This window comes from Onychostruthus taczanowskii, unplaced genomic scaffold, assembly GCF_017590055.1.
Source record: "Onychostruthus taczanowskii isolate IOZ18803 unplaced genomic scaffold, ASM1759005v1 scaffold57, whole genome shotgun sequence".
Classification (NCBI taxonomy): Eukaryota; Metazoa; Chordata; class Aves; order Passeriformes; family Passeridae; genus Onychostruthus; species Onychostruthus taczanowskii.
Window position 1 is genome coordinate 1,998,582 of NW_024503346.1, and position 15,767 is coordinate 2,014,348.

The window sequence follows — 15,767 nt, forward strand, 5'->3', positions numbered from 1 at the left end:
TGCCACAGCCCCGAGTGCTCTAAAGGCAGAATTCAGGCTCCTTTTACACCATTTCTTAATCTCTACACTAATCGAGTCACAAACTTAAGTGATGCTGAGTATTTTGTTTGTTGAGAATGAAAAAAACAGAAACAATTTCCCACCAAGATCAACCCAAGGAAGAGCATTTCACAATTTCCTTCACCAAGAAAACTTTTCTGATGCTGGAATTCAGGTTCCTTTAACACCATTTCACAATCTCTGCACTAATCAAGGCACTTACTAACTTACAGATGCTGAGAATTTTGTTTGTTGAGAATGAAAAAAACAGAAACAATTTCCCACCAAGATAAACCCAAGAAAGAGCATTTCACAATTTCTTTCACCAAGAAAGCTTTTCTGATGCTGATGCACCAAAATCCATCATTTTTGCACATCAAAACTCTCAATACCATTGAAGAAGCTTTAGTGTCACATCCCCTCCTTCCCAGCACATTTTACAGGGAAAGGCAACTTTAAAAACTTGTTATTTCTGTGATAAATGTTCCCCTGTACTCCCAGGCCTCACTAAATTCACTTTTTAGCATTGCCATTCACCTTTAAATAGCTATTTAAGGAGGTCAGAGTTATTTATGCTCTCAAGGTTGAATGAGGTGGCCAAGGCCACGTTTTGGCTTCCAGCAGAAAGGTGGGAGAGCAGAGGGATGTGCTGGGGCACGGGTGGGCAGCACTTCCCAAACAGTGGGGTTTGGTGGGGATGGAGCCAAGGAGCTGCACAGCACTGCCAGGGGAGCCACCCCACAGACAAAGCATGGGGGAACCACCCCAAAAAATCCAGAGGAACCACCCCAAACCACGGGGGAATCACCCCATAAAATCCAGAGGAACCACCCCACAAAATCTTGGGGAATCACCTCAAACCACGGGGGAACCACCCCACAAAATCCAGAGGAACGACCCCACACCACGGGGGAGTCACCCCACAGAATCCAGGGGAATCAGTCCAGAGGAGCCACCCCACAAACTCCAGGGGGAACTACCCCACAAACCACGGAGGAATCAGCCCAAACTAGGGGGGAAACCATCCCACAAAATCCAGGGAAACCATCCCAAACCGTGGGGGAATCAGCCCACAAAATCCAGGGGAATCAGCCCAGGGGAACCACCCCACAAACCATGGGGGAATCGCCCCAAACCACGAGGAAACCGCCCCACAAAATCCAGGAGAATCAGTCCAAACCATGAGGGAATCACCCCAAACCATGGGGTGATTCGCCCCACAAAAATCCAGGGGAACCACCCCAAGGGAATCATCCCACAAAACCCAGGGGAATCACCCCACAAACCACGAGGGAACCTCTCCACAAACTGCAGAGGAATCACCCCAAACCATGAGGAAACCGCCCCACAAAATACAGGAGAATCAGCCCAAACCATGAGGGAACCACCCCACAAAAATCCAGGGGAACCACCCCAAGGGAACCACCCCACAAAACCCAGGGGAATCAGCCCAGGGGAACCACCCCACAAACTGCAGAGGAATCAGCCCAAACCATGGGGGAACCATTCCACAAAATGCAGAGGAATCCTCTCGAAGCACAGGAGGACCACCCCACAAACTGCAGGGAAAGCTGGAACCACAAAACCTTACGGGGCACTGCTGTCTCCTTGGGAAGCCACAAAAAGACGGAAAGGCACCAGAGCATGGCAAGGCCACCCAGAGCCGGCTGGGCACAGCTCTTACCTGATCCTGGGAAAAGCCAGCCCTTCCTCCTGCAGCCCTGCCTCCCTTCCCATCCCTTCCAGGGGATTAAACCTTCTCATCACCTCCCAAATGAACCCAACCGGGCTGACCCCAGTGCAGCCCTTAACCCCTTCTGTGCCCCGTGGCACCTGCAGACCCCCTCAGCAGATTGACACAGGCAAAACCTCGTTTTTACTCAGCAGTTTTATTGTGGTAGGACTGTGTGGAGGCAACAAATCGGGAGAAGAGAGCCAAAAAATTATTTTTGAGTGTAGTCACAATGGCAGTAAAAGGCTTTGCATGGATTTAGTCTCGCTGGGATGAAATTTGTGTGGTTGTGTCTCTGCAGGGCTGCTCCACTCACTGTTGGAAGCACCAAAATCCTTCTGGTGTGGCCCAGCCCTGGGTTCTTGGGGTAAAGAAATTTTTTTTTCTAGAATGTCTAAGACTGGTTCTGCTCTGTGGCTGGGTTGGGAATGTCGATAGAGCATTTTGTGGCAATAAACAGGGAGTAATAAAGTTATCTAGCCCTGATTACTGAATTTGATGAAGGGTTCCTGAACGGGGCATTTGATAATTATGTGCCTTTTCAGTATGTGAAGCAGTGGTTAAAAAAAAATTAGAATTTTTAAAAATAGGAAAAAAAGATTGCTTCAGCTCAATTTTACAAGCAAATTTTTCACAGGCAATTCTTTTCTTTGACTCATGGCAGCCACTGCCAGGGCTCAAAAGCTTCCTGTGATGATGGAGTCCCAACATTCTGGAATACTTCAGATTCATTTACCAAAGTCATAAAATTTCAGCCTGTACCAGCTCAGAATCTATTTCTCCAATAGACTCGAAACTGCTGACAGCAAAAAAAGTGAAACCTCTGCAGCTTAATCCCCACTTCCCTTCTGTTTTCCAACCAACTCCAATGAAGTAATCACAAACATCCTGAAACTGGTGCACAAAGATGAGTCTGCAAAACTCTAATTGTGTTTTAGGTGAGGGTCTGTCCTTATCATCCCTGTGCCTGTGAGCAGAATGAAGGACTGTGACCAGGATGAAGGACTGTGAGCAGAATGAAGGACTGTGAGCAGAATAAAGGACTGTGAGCAGAATGAAGGACTGTGACCAGGATGAAGGACTGTGAGCAGGATGAAGGACTGTGAGCAGAATAAAGGCCCTTGCTGTGTGCAAAGGCAGGTGAAGGGGCACTGCTGGGCTCTGCATCACCTGCTCACCCTGGGATGTGATAAAGGAGGAATTTGGACTTTGTCCCTTTCCGGTTTGAAGTCAAATCTCTGGTGCTTCCTGTGCAGGAGGTTCTTTCCTCTGCCCTTCAGCAGGTGACAGATTTAATAGGAAATGATGAAGTCAAAGCAAAGAGTGCTGATAAGAATTTTATTCTTCTTCTTCTTCTTCTTCTTCGAGGGAGAGAGGATTTTGTTTCCAGAAAATGACACTTCTTTAAGGAATTCGTAAGCATCTTCAGCCTCGTCAGGGCTGCTGCAGAATTTCCTGTTTTTGTGTTCTCAGAACTGCTGAGCTGCTGAAATTGCCAGTAAAGCCCGGGGTGTGTCATCCAGAAGAGGTGGAGTCTATAGCAAATCCAGATTTCTCACTGCTGTTCTCAGATTGTGTGACTGCATGGAATTCAGAGCCATCCCAGCTCCAGCCTCCCATGGCTCAGTCCCACAGCCACCAGCTCTGTGTTTGCCTCCTGTCACACCATCCTTCCAGGCAGGAAACCACAGGTTTTGTTGCATGAGTGGCTTTAAAGCCAGCTGTGAAGATTTCCATCCCAAAAGGTATCCAAGGGTTCTTAAAACATGTTGTGGGTGCAGAGCTGTGAAACACAAACCCCAAATCAGGGCTTGGCTCAGTGTGAGCAGACTCAGCTCCTAAATAAGGACCTTAAACTTCCAAGGGGCAAGATCCTGCCCAGATTCCCTGCTCTGAGGCTGGATGGGTCTGGCATGCTCAGCAGGGAGGAGTTCATGGCTCTGCAGCCCTGCTGGGAATGGACACAGAGAACCCAGCTCCTGGGATGGACACAGAGAGCCCTGCTGGGAACCTGCAAATCACCCTGTGCGTGCTGTAAGCCAGCATTTCTTGCACAAAAACCTGCAGTTTTGATCCATTCCCCTTTATATTTATCAGATGCTTAAAACCCTTCCAAAATCCCCCCCTGAAACACACCCTGAGAGCCTCGAGCAGTGTGATGTGCCCCGATTGTGCTCCAAAGCATAAAACCAGAGCCTGTTTGCTGACAACGGGCTCTAATGCAATGTATGGCCTTGGCTGCTCCTTTCCTTTGTCCTGGGCTGCAGCCCTTCCAAAGCTTTGATTTCCAAATGACTTGTTAAGATTTCCTGGACATGAAAGCTGCATTTAATGTTCCTTATATCCGTGAGGAATGCGGAAACTCCCTGAGCTGGGGATGCTTCTCCTAAGACCTTTCTTCCTCTGGGTTCCACGTGTGGCAGAGTCATGGGCAGGCTGAGGGGCTTCTGCAAGGCTGCTGCTGGCAGCAGGAATCAAAGAAAACCAGGGAGGAATCAAAGAAAACCAGGGAGGAATCAAACAAAATCAGGGGAGGAATCAAACAAAACCAGGGAGGAATCAAACAAAATCAGGGGAGGAATCAAACAAAACCAGGGAGGAATCAAGGAAAATCAGGGGGGGAATCAAACAAAACCAGGGGAGGAATCAAAGAAAAACAGGGAGGAATCAAAGAAAAACAGGGGAGGAATCAAACAAAACCAGGGAGGAATCAAGGAAAATCAGGGGGGGAATCAAACAAAATAAGGGGAGGAATCAAACAAAATCAGGGGAGGAATCAAACAAAATCAGAGGAGGAATCAAACAAAACCAGTGAGGAATCAAGCAAAACCAGAGGAGGAATCAAGCCAAAAAAACAAAAAAACAAAAAACAAACAAACAAAAAAAAGAAACCAAAAAAAAAACAAAACAAAAAACCAACCCCAAAAAACCCAGGCAGTTTCTGCCAGGAGCCTGTGCCAGCTCTCTGAGTGGTTTTATTTTGCCTGCAGTGAGAGCCCCGTGCCGTGGAGGGCACCCACAGCCACCCTTGGTGCTTGTTTCTCTGCCAAGAGCCATTCCTGACTCCTCAAAGCAGCCCCTTTGCCAAGGGATGGGGTCAGGGCACAGCAGCCCCGATTCCTGGGAGCTCAGGGTGCCCCCAGCACAGGCTGCTCCCCGAGGGGAGAGCTCTTCTCCTCCAGAGAAGGTCTGGTCTAGCCAAAATACAATATTAATTAAGGTCTACACAGCCCATAATATAGAAATAGATATATATTCTGTATTTTCAGCCTGGAAAAGAGAAGGTTTTCTTCCTTCCACTGCCTGAAGGAGCTGCAGCAAAGATGGAGAGAGAGGATTTCCAAGGGATGGAGGGACAGCACACAGGGAATGGCTTCAAACTGACAGAGAGGAGGGTTAGGTGGGATACTGGGGAGGAATTCCTGGTTGTGAGGGTGAGGAGGGGCTGGGCTGGAATTCCCAGAGCAGCTGTGGCTGTTCTGGATCCCTGGCAGTGCCCAAGGCCAGGCTGGACAGGGCTTGGAGCACTTGGGACAGTGGCAAGTGTCCCTGCCATGGCACGGGGTAGGCTTTAATGTCCCTTCCCACCCAAACCCCTCTGTGATTTTATGCTAATTGATCATATTCATAATTTTTATTTGAAAATTACTGAACTACTATTCCTGAGGTAATCCCAGCAGTGTGATCACACCATTTATTCCCTCTGCTCTGCTAAGAGCCCCTGTCTCACCCCTGGCACTGCCACAGCCTGTGTAACCACTGCAGTTGTCTCCCTGGCTCTGCTTTATTCCATTCAATCTCATCCAATGTAGACAAAGCCTAATTTTATTTATTTCTTTTTGTGGAGCAAAGCTGGGCAGAACAACCCCAATTCTGTCACCCTGGTGCTGCCCAGAAGGACAAGGAGGGGCTGTGGGTCAATCACCATGGATTGATGTCCCTTTACATGGAATCAGAGTGCCAGGGAGGGAGCAGAAAGTGCCTTTATAATAAAGAACCCTTGGTCTGTGCTCTCTGTGCACAGAACCAGCTGAAGTTTGGGCTGGGCACCCCAAACCTGCAGGTCTGCAGAATCCAGAGCCAAAATCTCACTGAACTGCAGGGGCTTTGCATCTCTGTCCTCTCAGATTAGTTAGAAACACAATTGTGCAGAATTTACAGAATTCTCCCCTGCTTTCCATGTGTAATATTCACTCAAATAAAGAGAGAATAACAACTGTTCCCTCCACGGGTAAGGTTTGTCTGTGCTGATTTATGCCTTAGTGTCACATCAATCATCAGGCCACGGGGATGTAAATAACAAACTTGGTTTGCAAATTGAAACAGCAGCTGATTTTTTGTTTCAAAGGATAAGTATTAGTTTATTTAAAGATAAGGATGTCAAAATATACAGTATTGCATCATTAAGATCAGTGTGGATTACAGTGTCAGGCCCCTGGTTCCCTGTACAGGCTAGGATTGAACAAACAGAAATCTTAATTTTCTGTAAAATTTATTAACTACAGTTATTACAGGAGTCTTGTGAAGCACAGAGCTGCCTGGGCAGCTTCGATTTTGGTTTTTTATTAGGATTAATTACAAGTATGGATACAAACAAACATCAGGATGAACAACTAAGTTTCCTATGATCTAAGGAACATTAATTCCGGGCTGGCAGGCACAGCCCGGCGTTAGGGGACGTGGCTGCCCTCTTGTGTCCTATTAGAACCTTAAATAGCTTTTAATTTGTTATCCCACCCTGCCGGCCGAGACAGGAGCTGCCCCCATCACGGCAAGCCTTTGCATTTTAGCGTTTTAATTTACATTAATAACCATCAGGAAGCAGGACTCGATCACCACGGGTTCTGCCGGGCTGAAGGGCTCAGCTCTCATTCCAGCTCTGTCGAAACCCCACCAGAAGTGACTCGGCTGTTGTTACACTGCAGCAGAACATTTCTCCAGGGGATTTGTGTTTTCCTGGCTGCTTTCAAGCTCTCTGAAGAGGAGGATTCTCTGCCCGTGCCTCGCTGCCTTCCTCTGTCACCTGCTTGCTTTTTCTGCCATTTATTGAATTCCCTGCCTGCCTCACCCTCCCCTCTGCACACTTCAAACCATCCACAGCCTTGTACCTGACTCACCCTCCCCTCTGCACACTTCAAACCATCCATAGCACCTTACCTTAAACACATTTCATGGGATCTGCAGAGCTGCTTTCTACAGGTGAGGAACAAACCCTGCAGAGACAACCTGCAACATGACAAACCCTGCAAAGACAACCTGAAAAAGTGACAAACCCTGCAAAGACAACCTGAAAAATGACAAACCCTGCAAAGACAACCTGAAAAATGACAAACCCTGCCATGACAACCTGCAGTGGTACCCGGTGTTCAGCTTTTTTTGCTTCAGCCTCAGGTGTTTGTGACAGCCGTGGGAAGGAAAAGGAGTCATTTCTGCTGCCAGAAAGGAGTCATTTCTGGAGCTCCAGAGAGCTGCTGAGCCTCCCTCCAGCAGCTGGCACTACTTGGATTTCCCAGCAGGGAGGATGGACACGGGATCTGTCTGCACTTCTGCATCCGACATCCTTTTGGAGCCCTGTGGAACAAGAGGGACACCTTTAGAAACATTTCCAACTATTTCTGAATGGTCAAGTCTGGAATTGTGCCCTAGACTTTTGCTGCCAGATATTTCCCACTGATTTAATCTCCCTGCTTTTCTTCATTTAATATGCACAAATATACGAGCACCATCTGCATCATGAGAACCACACAAAGTTCCTGCCTAAATGTGGGGGTTATTTTAATAAAATTGTCTCAACTGGCATGGAAACAATTGTTGTCAGGAACTGGGCTCACCTACCAGAGCCAGGCTGCTGTGTGTCTGTAGTATTGGAGTTTTGGCATAACTTTCTCTACCATTTCCCTGCCCTAAACGCTTCACTGCAGCCCTGCTGAGAGTCCTTCAGGCATGATGAATGGTGTATTATAGCCAGCCCTGCTCTGCTCTAGGTTAAAGGAACATTAAATACTTTTATGCATGACAGGTATTCGACAATGTTCGAGTGATAAAGCTTTTTTTACACTGCAAACATAATTCTGGGTTTGGAACTACTCCAAGACACTAATCCAGCTTAGATGAAGGAAATGTATAGCTCTAACTATACCAACTACATTTTTCACTAACTGATAAAAACTTGGCTCTGGTTTAAGGTGCCTGACCTAATTTTGCTGGCCTTGAAGCTGCCAAAACTTCAGCAAAACGGACCCACAATCAGTGTTTGAGGTCACTGTTACCACTGTGGGGTGTCAGTGCTGTTTGTAACCCAAATCATGCCTTGCTAAGCAGAAAATCCAGCATGACAAAGCCAAAGGTGCCTCTGTGCTTTCCCTAGGATAGGAACCTGGCAGAATAATGTGTGAATTGTCCCTTCCTGGAAACCTGAGTCACCACTTCAGGAGGATTCTGTGTTACACGTGCAGAGTTGAAAGGTCTTGACTTCTTCATCCCCTTCAGGGAAGTAAAACCAGCAAGGTTTTTGCACTGATAAGGCTCCACCTCACTGATCTTCCTTTAAGGTTCCACCTTGGAGGATCTAAGCGTGAAAAAGGGCAGCCAAAAATCACAATGGACTGAAAAATCCCATGTAAAACTGATTGTAGCCTTGTGCAGCTGAGCTGGCTGCAGTGGCTTCACTTCTCCTGGCGTTGAGTTTGGAGGATGCTCTAGAGCAGAATGAAAGGTTTGGCCATTTACAGGTAGCAGCAAATCCATCATTTATCCACCAACCAATACTAAGTGAGCTATTCATTCCAAATTTAGCCAGAAACCCTAAAAACCTCCACATCAGGTAAAGATTTCCCACATGACAGGAGTAATGGGGTCTGCCAGCTCCAGCTCCTGTCTGAGCACGATGAAGTCACTTCTGAACTGATCAGGGAATACGATGCTACAATTTGCCTTTTTTTCCTATAAAAGGGTGGAGGGAGGAGACAGGAGAGGAGGATTCTCCGTGGAGATAATCCCCATTTTGCCTCTTTTAGCACCCATTTTGCAGAGGTCACTTATTTGCTCGCTGCAGTCCCCTGCTGCACCCTTTTTCAAGGTGGTTGCTGATTAAAGCAGGAAGATCAGACTGGCTGATGATTCCTGTTGAACTGGAATTTCCAAGCCCTTCTTTCTCGTGAAAGAAAGAGCTTTGTTCTGCCTTTTTTAAGGGACAGATTCCAGCTCTGGCCTGGGATTCAGGAGCTCAGGTACCACCAGCTCATAGCTTTGTGACACCGAGCTTGGAACATTTGGGCAGAGCATTTTAAAGGGCACACACAGCAAAACCTTGGTGCTGGAGTACTTTTTCCCCCCAGGTTTTGCTCAGGAGAAGCTTGGGTTAGTGCAGCACATACTCTGATCAGAAAAAATCCGAATACTTCCCACGTGCTGAGCACTCCCAGCTCCTGACAACTGGACTATGAGTTATTCCAGCCCAGGAAACAATGTTATTAATCTTTTTTCCCCCTTTTTCTTTCTAATCTAATCTTTCAAAGACTCCCTAAATACATTTGCTACAGATTATAAATTAATCTCTTTTACCATAGGAACAACCTTATCTGTGCTCAAACCCTGCAGCTGGGCACTGATCCCCCTTTCTGGAAGAATTCTAAATGTGTGTCTCTTGTTAAACTCCACAAAGGAGTTTTGATTTTGATCACCTGCCTTGATTTTGAACTTGCAGGGATTTTGTTTGGCAGGGATTTTGTTTGGCAGGGATGTCCCAGCTGCACCCCCATGGGGCAGGCAGCTTCCTCTGCTAAACCAGCCCCACCTCCACTTTCCTTTAATGACCACCCTGTAATTTGTAGGAACTCTGAGTCATCCCCACAGCCAAGGCATGAACCCCAAACCCAGCGCTGTGCCAAAAATTCCAGCTCCTCCTGGGCAAACCATCCCTGCCTCAACCAGCTCCTCCTGGGCAAACCACCAAACCATTCCTGCCTCAACCAGCACCCCGAGGGCAAACCATCCCTGCCTTAACCAGCAGCAGCACCCTGAGGGCAAACCACCAAACCATCCCTGCCTCAATCAGCTCCTCCTGGGCAAACCATCCCTGCCTCAACCAGCAGCAGCACCCTGAGGGCAAACCACCAAACCATCCCTGCCTCAACCAGCACCCCGAGGGCAAACCATCCCTGCCTCAACCAGCAGCAGCACCCCAAGGGCAAACCATCCCTGCCTCAATCAGCTCTCCCAGGGCAAATCACCAAACCATCCCTGCCTCAATCAGCTCCTCCTGGGCAAACCACCAAACCATCCCTGCCTCAAGCAGCATCCCGAGGCCCGAATTTTCCTTCCTTTCCCAAAACCTTGCTGTTCTTTGGCCCAAGTCCTGCTGGTGAAATTGAAGCACAAATCCCACGTGGATCAGAGCCTGCATGTCTAAACCAGCTGGAAAAGAGCAAAAACAGGAAGATAAATGAACGTACAAGGCCTTTAAAAAACCCTCCCAGGGACTGCCTCTTCTCTGTCTTCTTGTAGGAGGGCTCCTTGGCGTCCCCGCCGTTGTGGATGGAGTCAGGGTCAGCTGCTGGCTGCTCCCGGGGCTCTGGCTGCTCCCTGCCCTTCTGCTTGCCCAGCTCCACCGTGGACTTCTTGTCTTTGGAGCCCTCTTTGCTCCTTGGGCCCCCAGGGTCGCTCTCAGATGGGGCAGGAGGCTTCTCCGTGGCGTTTAAAGTCTGCAGGGGTTTCAAACAGGGGTTATTTTTAGTGGGGAACAGAAAGAGTTCAGAAGGAGATCCATAAATATGTTAGGGGAAAAAAAATAATTAAAAAAATGAAAGGCCACCTGGCAGGAGGAGTCCCGCTGCCCAGCAGGTTTGCATTTCCAGAGGCTGGGATGAACTCCTGCAGTGTTGGCTCAGGGAGCTGATGGAATTCCGTGAGCAAAGACTGCGGGATCAAACCAGCCCTGCCTGGAACAACATCCCTGAAGTGCCTGCTGGGGCTGCTCGAGGAGGCAGGGAACACCACTGAGAGTCACTGCCCACTGAAACACCTCCAGAGTCTGCACCCCAAGCAGGGAAAGCACCCAAAAAAGTGCAAGGAAAAGATCTGAGAGAGGACAAAAATCAAAAGACCCCATAAAGCAAAGGGTGAAAACAAATTCCCTGTGAATGAGCAGCACTCCACCCAAAAATGATCAACACAGGGTTTGGATGTGGAAAGCCAGAATATCATAGAACATTTCATGTGCAAGTGCAAAAGAAGAGACAGGAAATCTTCCAAAAAGCCACAATCACCAAGCACCTGTCTAGAGTAAAGGGGAAGATCCTGGAACTCAGAGAAGTTCAGGATATATTTGAAGTGCACACAAGGAAAATAATATCTGGCAAACAAAGGATCAGACAATGAAATCATCACTGTTTGGACAGCAGTAAATGAGGGTGTTTTAGCCAGGAAATCTGTTTGCAAATAGGATTTTCCTTTTTTTTTAAATGAAAAAAAAAAAAAAAGAAAACCCTAAACCCATATGGCTTTATTTATTGCCATCATTAAAACAGCACAAATTTGCCATGCTGAAAAGCTGGAAATCTCACATCTGCCCTCAGGCCATGGCCCAAGCTGAATGCTGTGTATTTTTCCAGCTTTGGGAATTTTACCATTAGTCTTGAAATATTTGGTGTTCTTCTGAAGGCCTGGGGTTATGTGCTCACACGCCAGGCTTAGCTTTCATTCAAAACAAAAACATTTTTAGATATCATGATTTCAGAGAAAACGCTGAAAGGAGAAACTTGAGAGAAACAGAATGCAAATACACCTCTTGTATTTAAAAATAAAGAATGTTCAAGCCTGTCTAATTCTGGGGAAACAAGAACGAGAGGGGACAACAATCCTGCTGCTTTGCTTTTTTCACTCAATTCAGCTTTTCTCACTGCCCAGCCTTAAAGAAGTTCCCTGTTTAAATCACAGAACCCATTTAATACATTCAGACTTGACCAGGAGACTCAACTCCTCCACTAAACACGAGCTTTTGGAATTATTTCTTTTTCCAGAGATTAATATATGTGGTAAATATTTCCTCACACCTGGATTGCTCTGCTCTTAAAAAAACCCAGTCAGCAGCTTGTCTTTGTGCAGGAGAACGTGAAGGAGGGGATCAGCAGATTTATGAATGTTTAAAGCAGGTTCAGTGGGGTCAGAGGAGAGCAGAGCTGTGGTCTGGGCTCACAGGCACCACGCACAGCCCACCTGTGTCCCCTCACCTGGGCAGTGACACTGCCGTGCCCAAGGGATGCAGGAGCTCTCCCAGCACGAGGATGGACACAAAGCAAATGGAAAGTTGTCTCTCAGTGAAGTCTGGGAGCTCTGAGCTGCTTCCCAAGACTCTTCTCACTGGAAGTGGCCTCAGCTCACCTTTGAAAGGATTCTCTGGTGAAATTGCAAAAATTCACCCTCACTGCAGCAACAAGCACAGCTCCGGGACTGAGCCCAGCCACAGCCGAGTTCAGAGGGGCAGAGGAGCCTGGAACCCTCAGAAACACTCTGTGCAATCTGTGGCTTTGCTCTGTGGGTGTAAAATTAGAGTTTTCCTCCCCACACGTGCCTGAGACAGCGCTGCAGCCAAAGCAGAACCGTCCCCGTGGCCGAGAGCAGGTGGGGCCTTTGATGTCAGGCAGACTAAACAGTTTTTAAAAAATATTCATAATACATTTCCCAGGCAAAAAATACCCAACTCCAACCCTATCAGATCATCTCTTTGAGGTGTTTCATATTAACCTTGAAAGGCAGGAAATTGGCAGATTTGATATTGACGGGAGCAGCTCAGGAAATGCGGAGTGAGGCCAAGGAATAATGAAAGATGTTAATGCTCCTTATTCCAAAGGGGAGCTGCTCCTGGCAGTTTGCTTTGCCTCCCTCAACATCAGCAGTGCCACTGAAATAAAAAAAGAAAAATGGACAGCATTTTCCCCGTTACCTTACAGGAGACCTTGGGCCAAGGCTGAGTTTTAAGCCTGGGATTTCTGTGGTTTTGGAGCAGTGCTGAAATTTCAGGAGGGTGCAGAGTGGCAGGGATGGGAAGGGGAGAAGAATCACAGCATTCCAGAGACACTACAGCATAATTTAAGGAAATCCTTTCAAAGAAATCCCCAAAAAGGAAGAAGTCAGCAGCAGATCCAGTTTTCCTTGGGCTCCTCTGAGGAATAAAACTGTTCTACTTTACACCAGGGCAAGGGAGAGAAGGAGGAAGAACAATAAACTGATTGACAGAAATGGAGGGAAGCTGGCTGCTCATTAAAATAATAAAATAGATCCAGGGCTGAAACTTTTGGTGTCTTAGCCAGATCACTTCACAAAGCTCTTGTATGAAATAAGGATTAAGTGTCACAAGACAAGGCCCTTCTATATTTAGCGTGCTTTTAGAGACATAATTCATACAAATTAACCTTGGTGTCATCAGACATTGTGAAAATAGGAAGAGAGAGATATAATTTTACAGCTATTTAAAAGAGGAAATTCTGAAATGACAGTTTTGAATGCAACTTCAGTTTTCCTCTTAAAGGAAACTGTCTATAGACAGAACCTTGTTTTAGTTCTCATTACTGAGAGATGAATTCTTCAGGATATCTTCACTTGCAGCACATGAGGGTTTGACTCTCAAATTAACAGAATTTGTATTTCTAATGAAAATTTTTTTTTTTTTTGGAGCATTTTGAAAGCCATGAAGATTAGATTGAAAACACCACACCCAAAGTTTGGGTTTAGATTTTATGAACACAGAACAAAAGAAACAAAAACAGAACAAGAAACAAATATTTTCATGGCTTTTGTTACATTGCAGTGAACAGTTTTCATTCTCGTTTTCAGTTCTCTTTCGTAGAGTTTCCACCTAAATGATTCTTTCCTCAGAAGTCAAGTAAATCAACAAAGTAAAAATAATTTTGTGTGTATTTAGCTCCACTGCCTGAGCCAAGGTTCTTGCAGAAAGTCAAAAAGCAGCAAGAGAGAGGAAGAAGATTGTACATAAACCCACTGATTATTTTAAGAAAAGGAACACACCCGGAAAAAGCTTTTTTTAAAAAATAAAATATGATGTTGACTCTTTAAAATCTTGTTTAATATTCTGAACAGATAAAAGAAACAGAAGCTGTGTGTAAATACATGAAGCTCAGTTAGTGTAGCACTCTCCTTTCAGTGACTTTTCCATCTCAAGAGGCAGAGCTGTGTGGAAGGAGGTGACAAGAACCCACCACCAGAGGATGAAGAAGTCCAGGCCAAAGATCCAAAGTCCACTTACGTGGTGTCTGGGGCTGGGACCATCTCCCTCTTCGGAGCAGGGGGTCCCTCCATCCCCCCTGACTGACTAAAACAACAAAGGGTCCTGTTTGAGGCTTCGTTCAGGAGGAAAACTCCCAGGAATCAAGGCTTGAAGGCACTTCAGCACCTCCACTTTGGAAATGTCCCCATCTCCAGGGTGGGTTTTGCTGGCTCTGTTCTGTGGGATTGCCTCTTGCCAGTCAGGTTTCCCATCAAGGCCTGAGCAGGGATCATTTCAGCCACTAAACAAGAACCTGCTGTCAGCCCTGCTGCTGGAATTTTCTAGGAAAGAGCTTTTCTTTGCTTTGCAGAGCCAAATCTGTCCTACAAGACCTAGTGGGACTTGCTCTTTACTCACCCTACTAAGTGCATGTGCTGTGAATAATTAAAGCCCACTCACATTTAGAGGGATGTTTCCATATTTTGTCATCAGCATCCATTTAATCCTGATTTTTACTTTCCAGTTTATTCCTGCAGTCCTTAAGCCTCTAAAAAATAATCCTCCTTGGTTCCCACACTTCCCAGTCAGGACAATCCAGGCAGAGCCTGAGGCTGCAGCACTGGAAGGTCACTCAGAGCAAACCGTGACTCTGAAATATCTTTTTAAGGTAAAAACCCATTTCCATCTAGATTTAAAAGTGAGAAACCCCTGTTTGACCAAACTAAGTAAACAGTACACATTTTGTGAGAATTAGGTTAAGCTTAAGTTACAATCAGTGCTACAAAAGGGACAACAGGAATGAGCATTTGTGTTTAAAAATGTGTTGGGAGGGTTCAGTGTGTTCTCCTGAGCCACAGAACTCAGCAGCAAAGCATGAAATAAACTGCAGGATTTCAGAGTGCCCAAATTTAAATGTCATTTTTCATTGCAGAAGTTCAATGAAAACAATGAAAGGATGTGACTTTTGTTCTAAATTTATCTCAGGCGGAATTGTGGTTTGCTGCAGCTCTACGTTGGTAGAGCTACAGCAGCACCAGCCTGGTCCCACAGATGGGGTTACTGCAACCCTGACTTTCCTACAAAACCACAAAAATCAATGCATGGCAGCAGCAGGAGAGAAAATTAAACCACTCCATGACAGTTCATGGGTTTTGTGGGGAAAACCCTGTCCCTGGCAGGTGCCATGCTGAGCCTGGCAGGGTTTGTGCTCGGGAGCTTTATCTGTGCAGGAGGTGCAGGGGAGGAAGCACAGTGTGGTCTGTGCTGGGGACAAACCCAGTCCAGAGTGCATGGAGATGGGCTGTGATGAGATCTGCTCTGCATTTGTGTTTTAGCAAGTCCTCAAATGCCTTTAGGAAAAAAACCAAACCTGCTTTAACAGCAATCAGTGTTACCTTTTCCCCTATAAACACCACAAACCCAGATAAAAATAGCCCTGCTTTAGCCAACCTCTCTAATCCACCTCGTATTTTTATTGTTATGATTATTTTTAACCAAAAACAGAGTAAAGACCTTGAGGTCTAGACAAAGCTCCCTCTTGCTGCCAGTGAGATGAGGACGAAACAATCCCAAGGATTTCTCTCCAGAGCACTGCTGACCTCTTATCCTTGCCTCTGGTCACTTGGGCTTGCTGCTGCCCACAAAGTTTTCAGCAGTCAGCAGGGTGGGTTGGGATGTTTTTAAATGGAGGAGGGTGGGGACAGACAACACCCTGCTGCATTTTCACCAATAGTTGTGACAACATAGTTATTCTCAATTCTAAATGCTATTCAT

At 46.4% G+C, this 15,767-nt stretch overlaps 1 protein-coding gene across 1 annotated transcript in view; it reads right to left on the reverse strand.

Moving 5' to 3' along the window:
- Positions 1-6,874: 6,874 nt before the first annotated feature.
- The window catches only part of BCAS1 (brain enriched myelin associated protein 1), a 31,933-nt gene continuing 23,040 nt past the window's right edge, over positions 6,875-15,767 (reverse strand). Inside the window, 5 exon segments of the mRNA XM_041417806.1 lie at positions 6,875-7,342; positions 10,225-10,483; positions 10,590-10,661; positions 10,663-10,706; positions 14,034-14,099. Of these exon segments, the coding sequence (XP_041273740.1) occupies positions 7,268-7,342; positions 10,225-10,483; positions 10,590-10,661; positions 10,663-10,706; positions 14,034-14,099 (516 nt within the window). The 3' untranslated portion in view covers positions 6,875-7,267.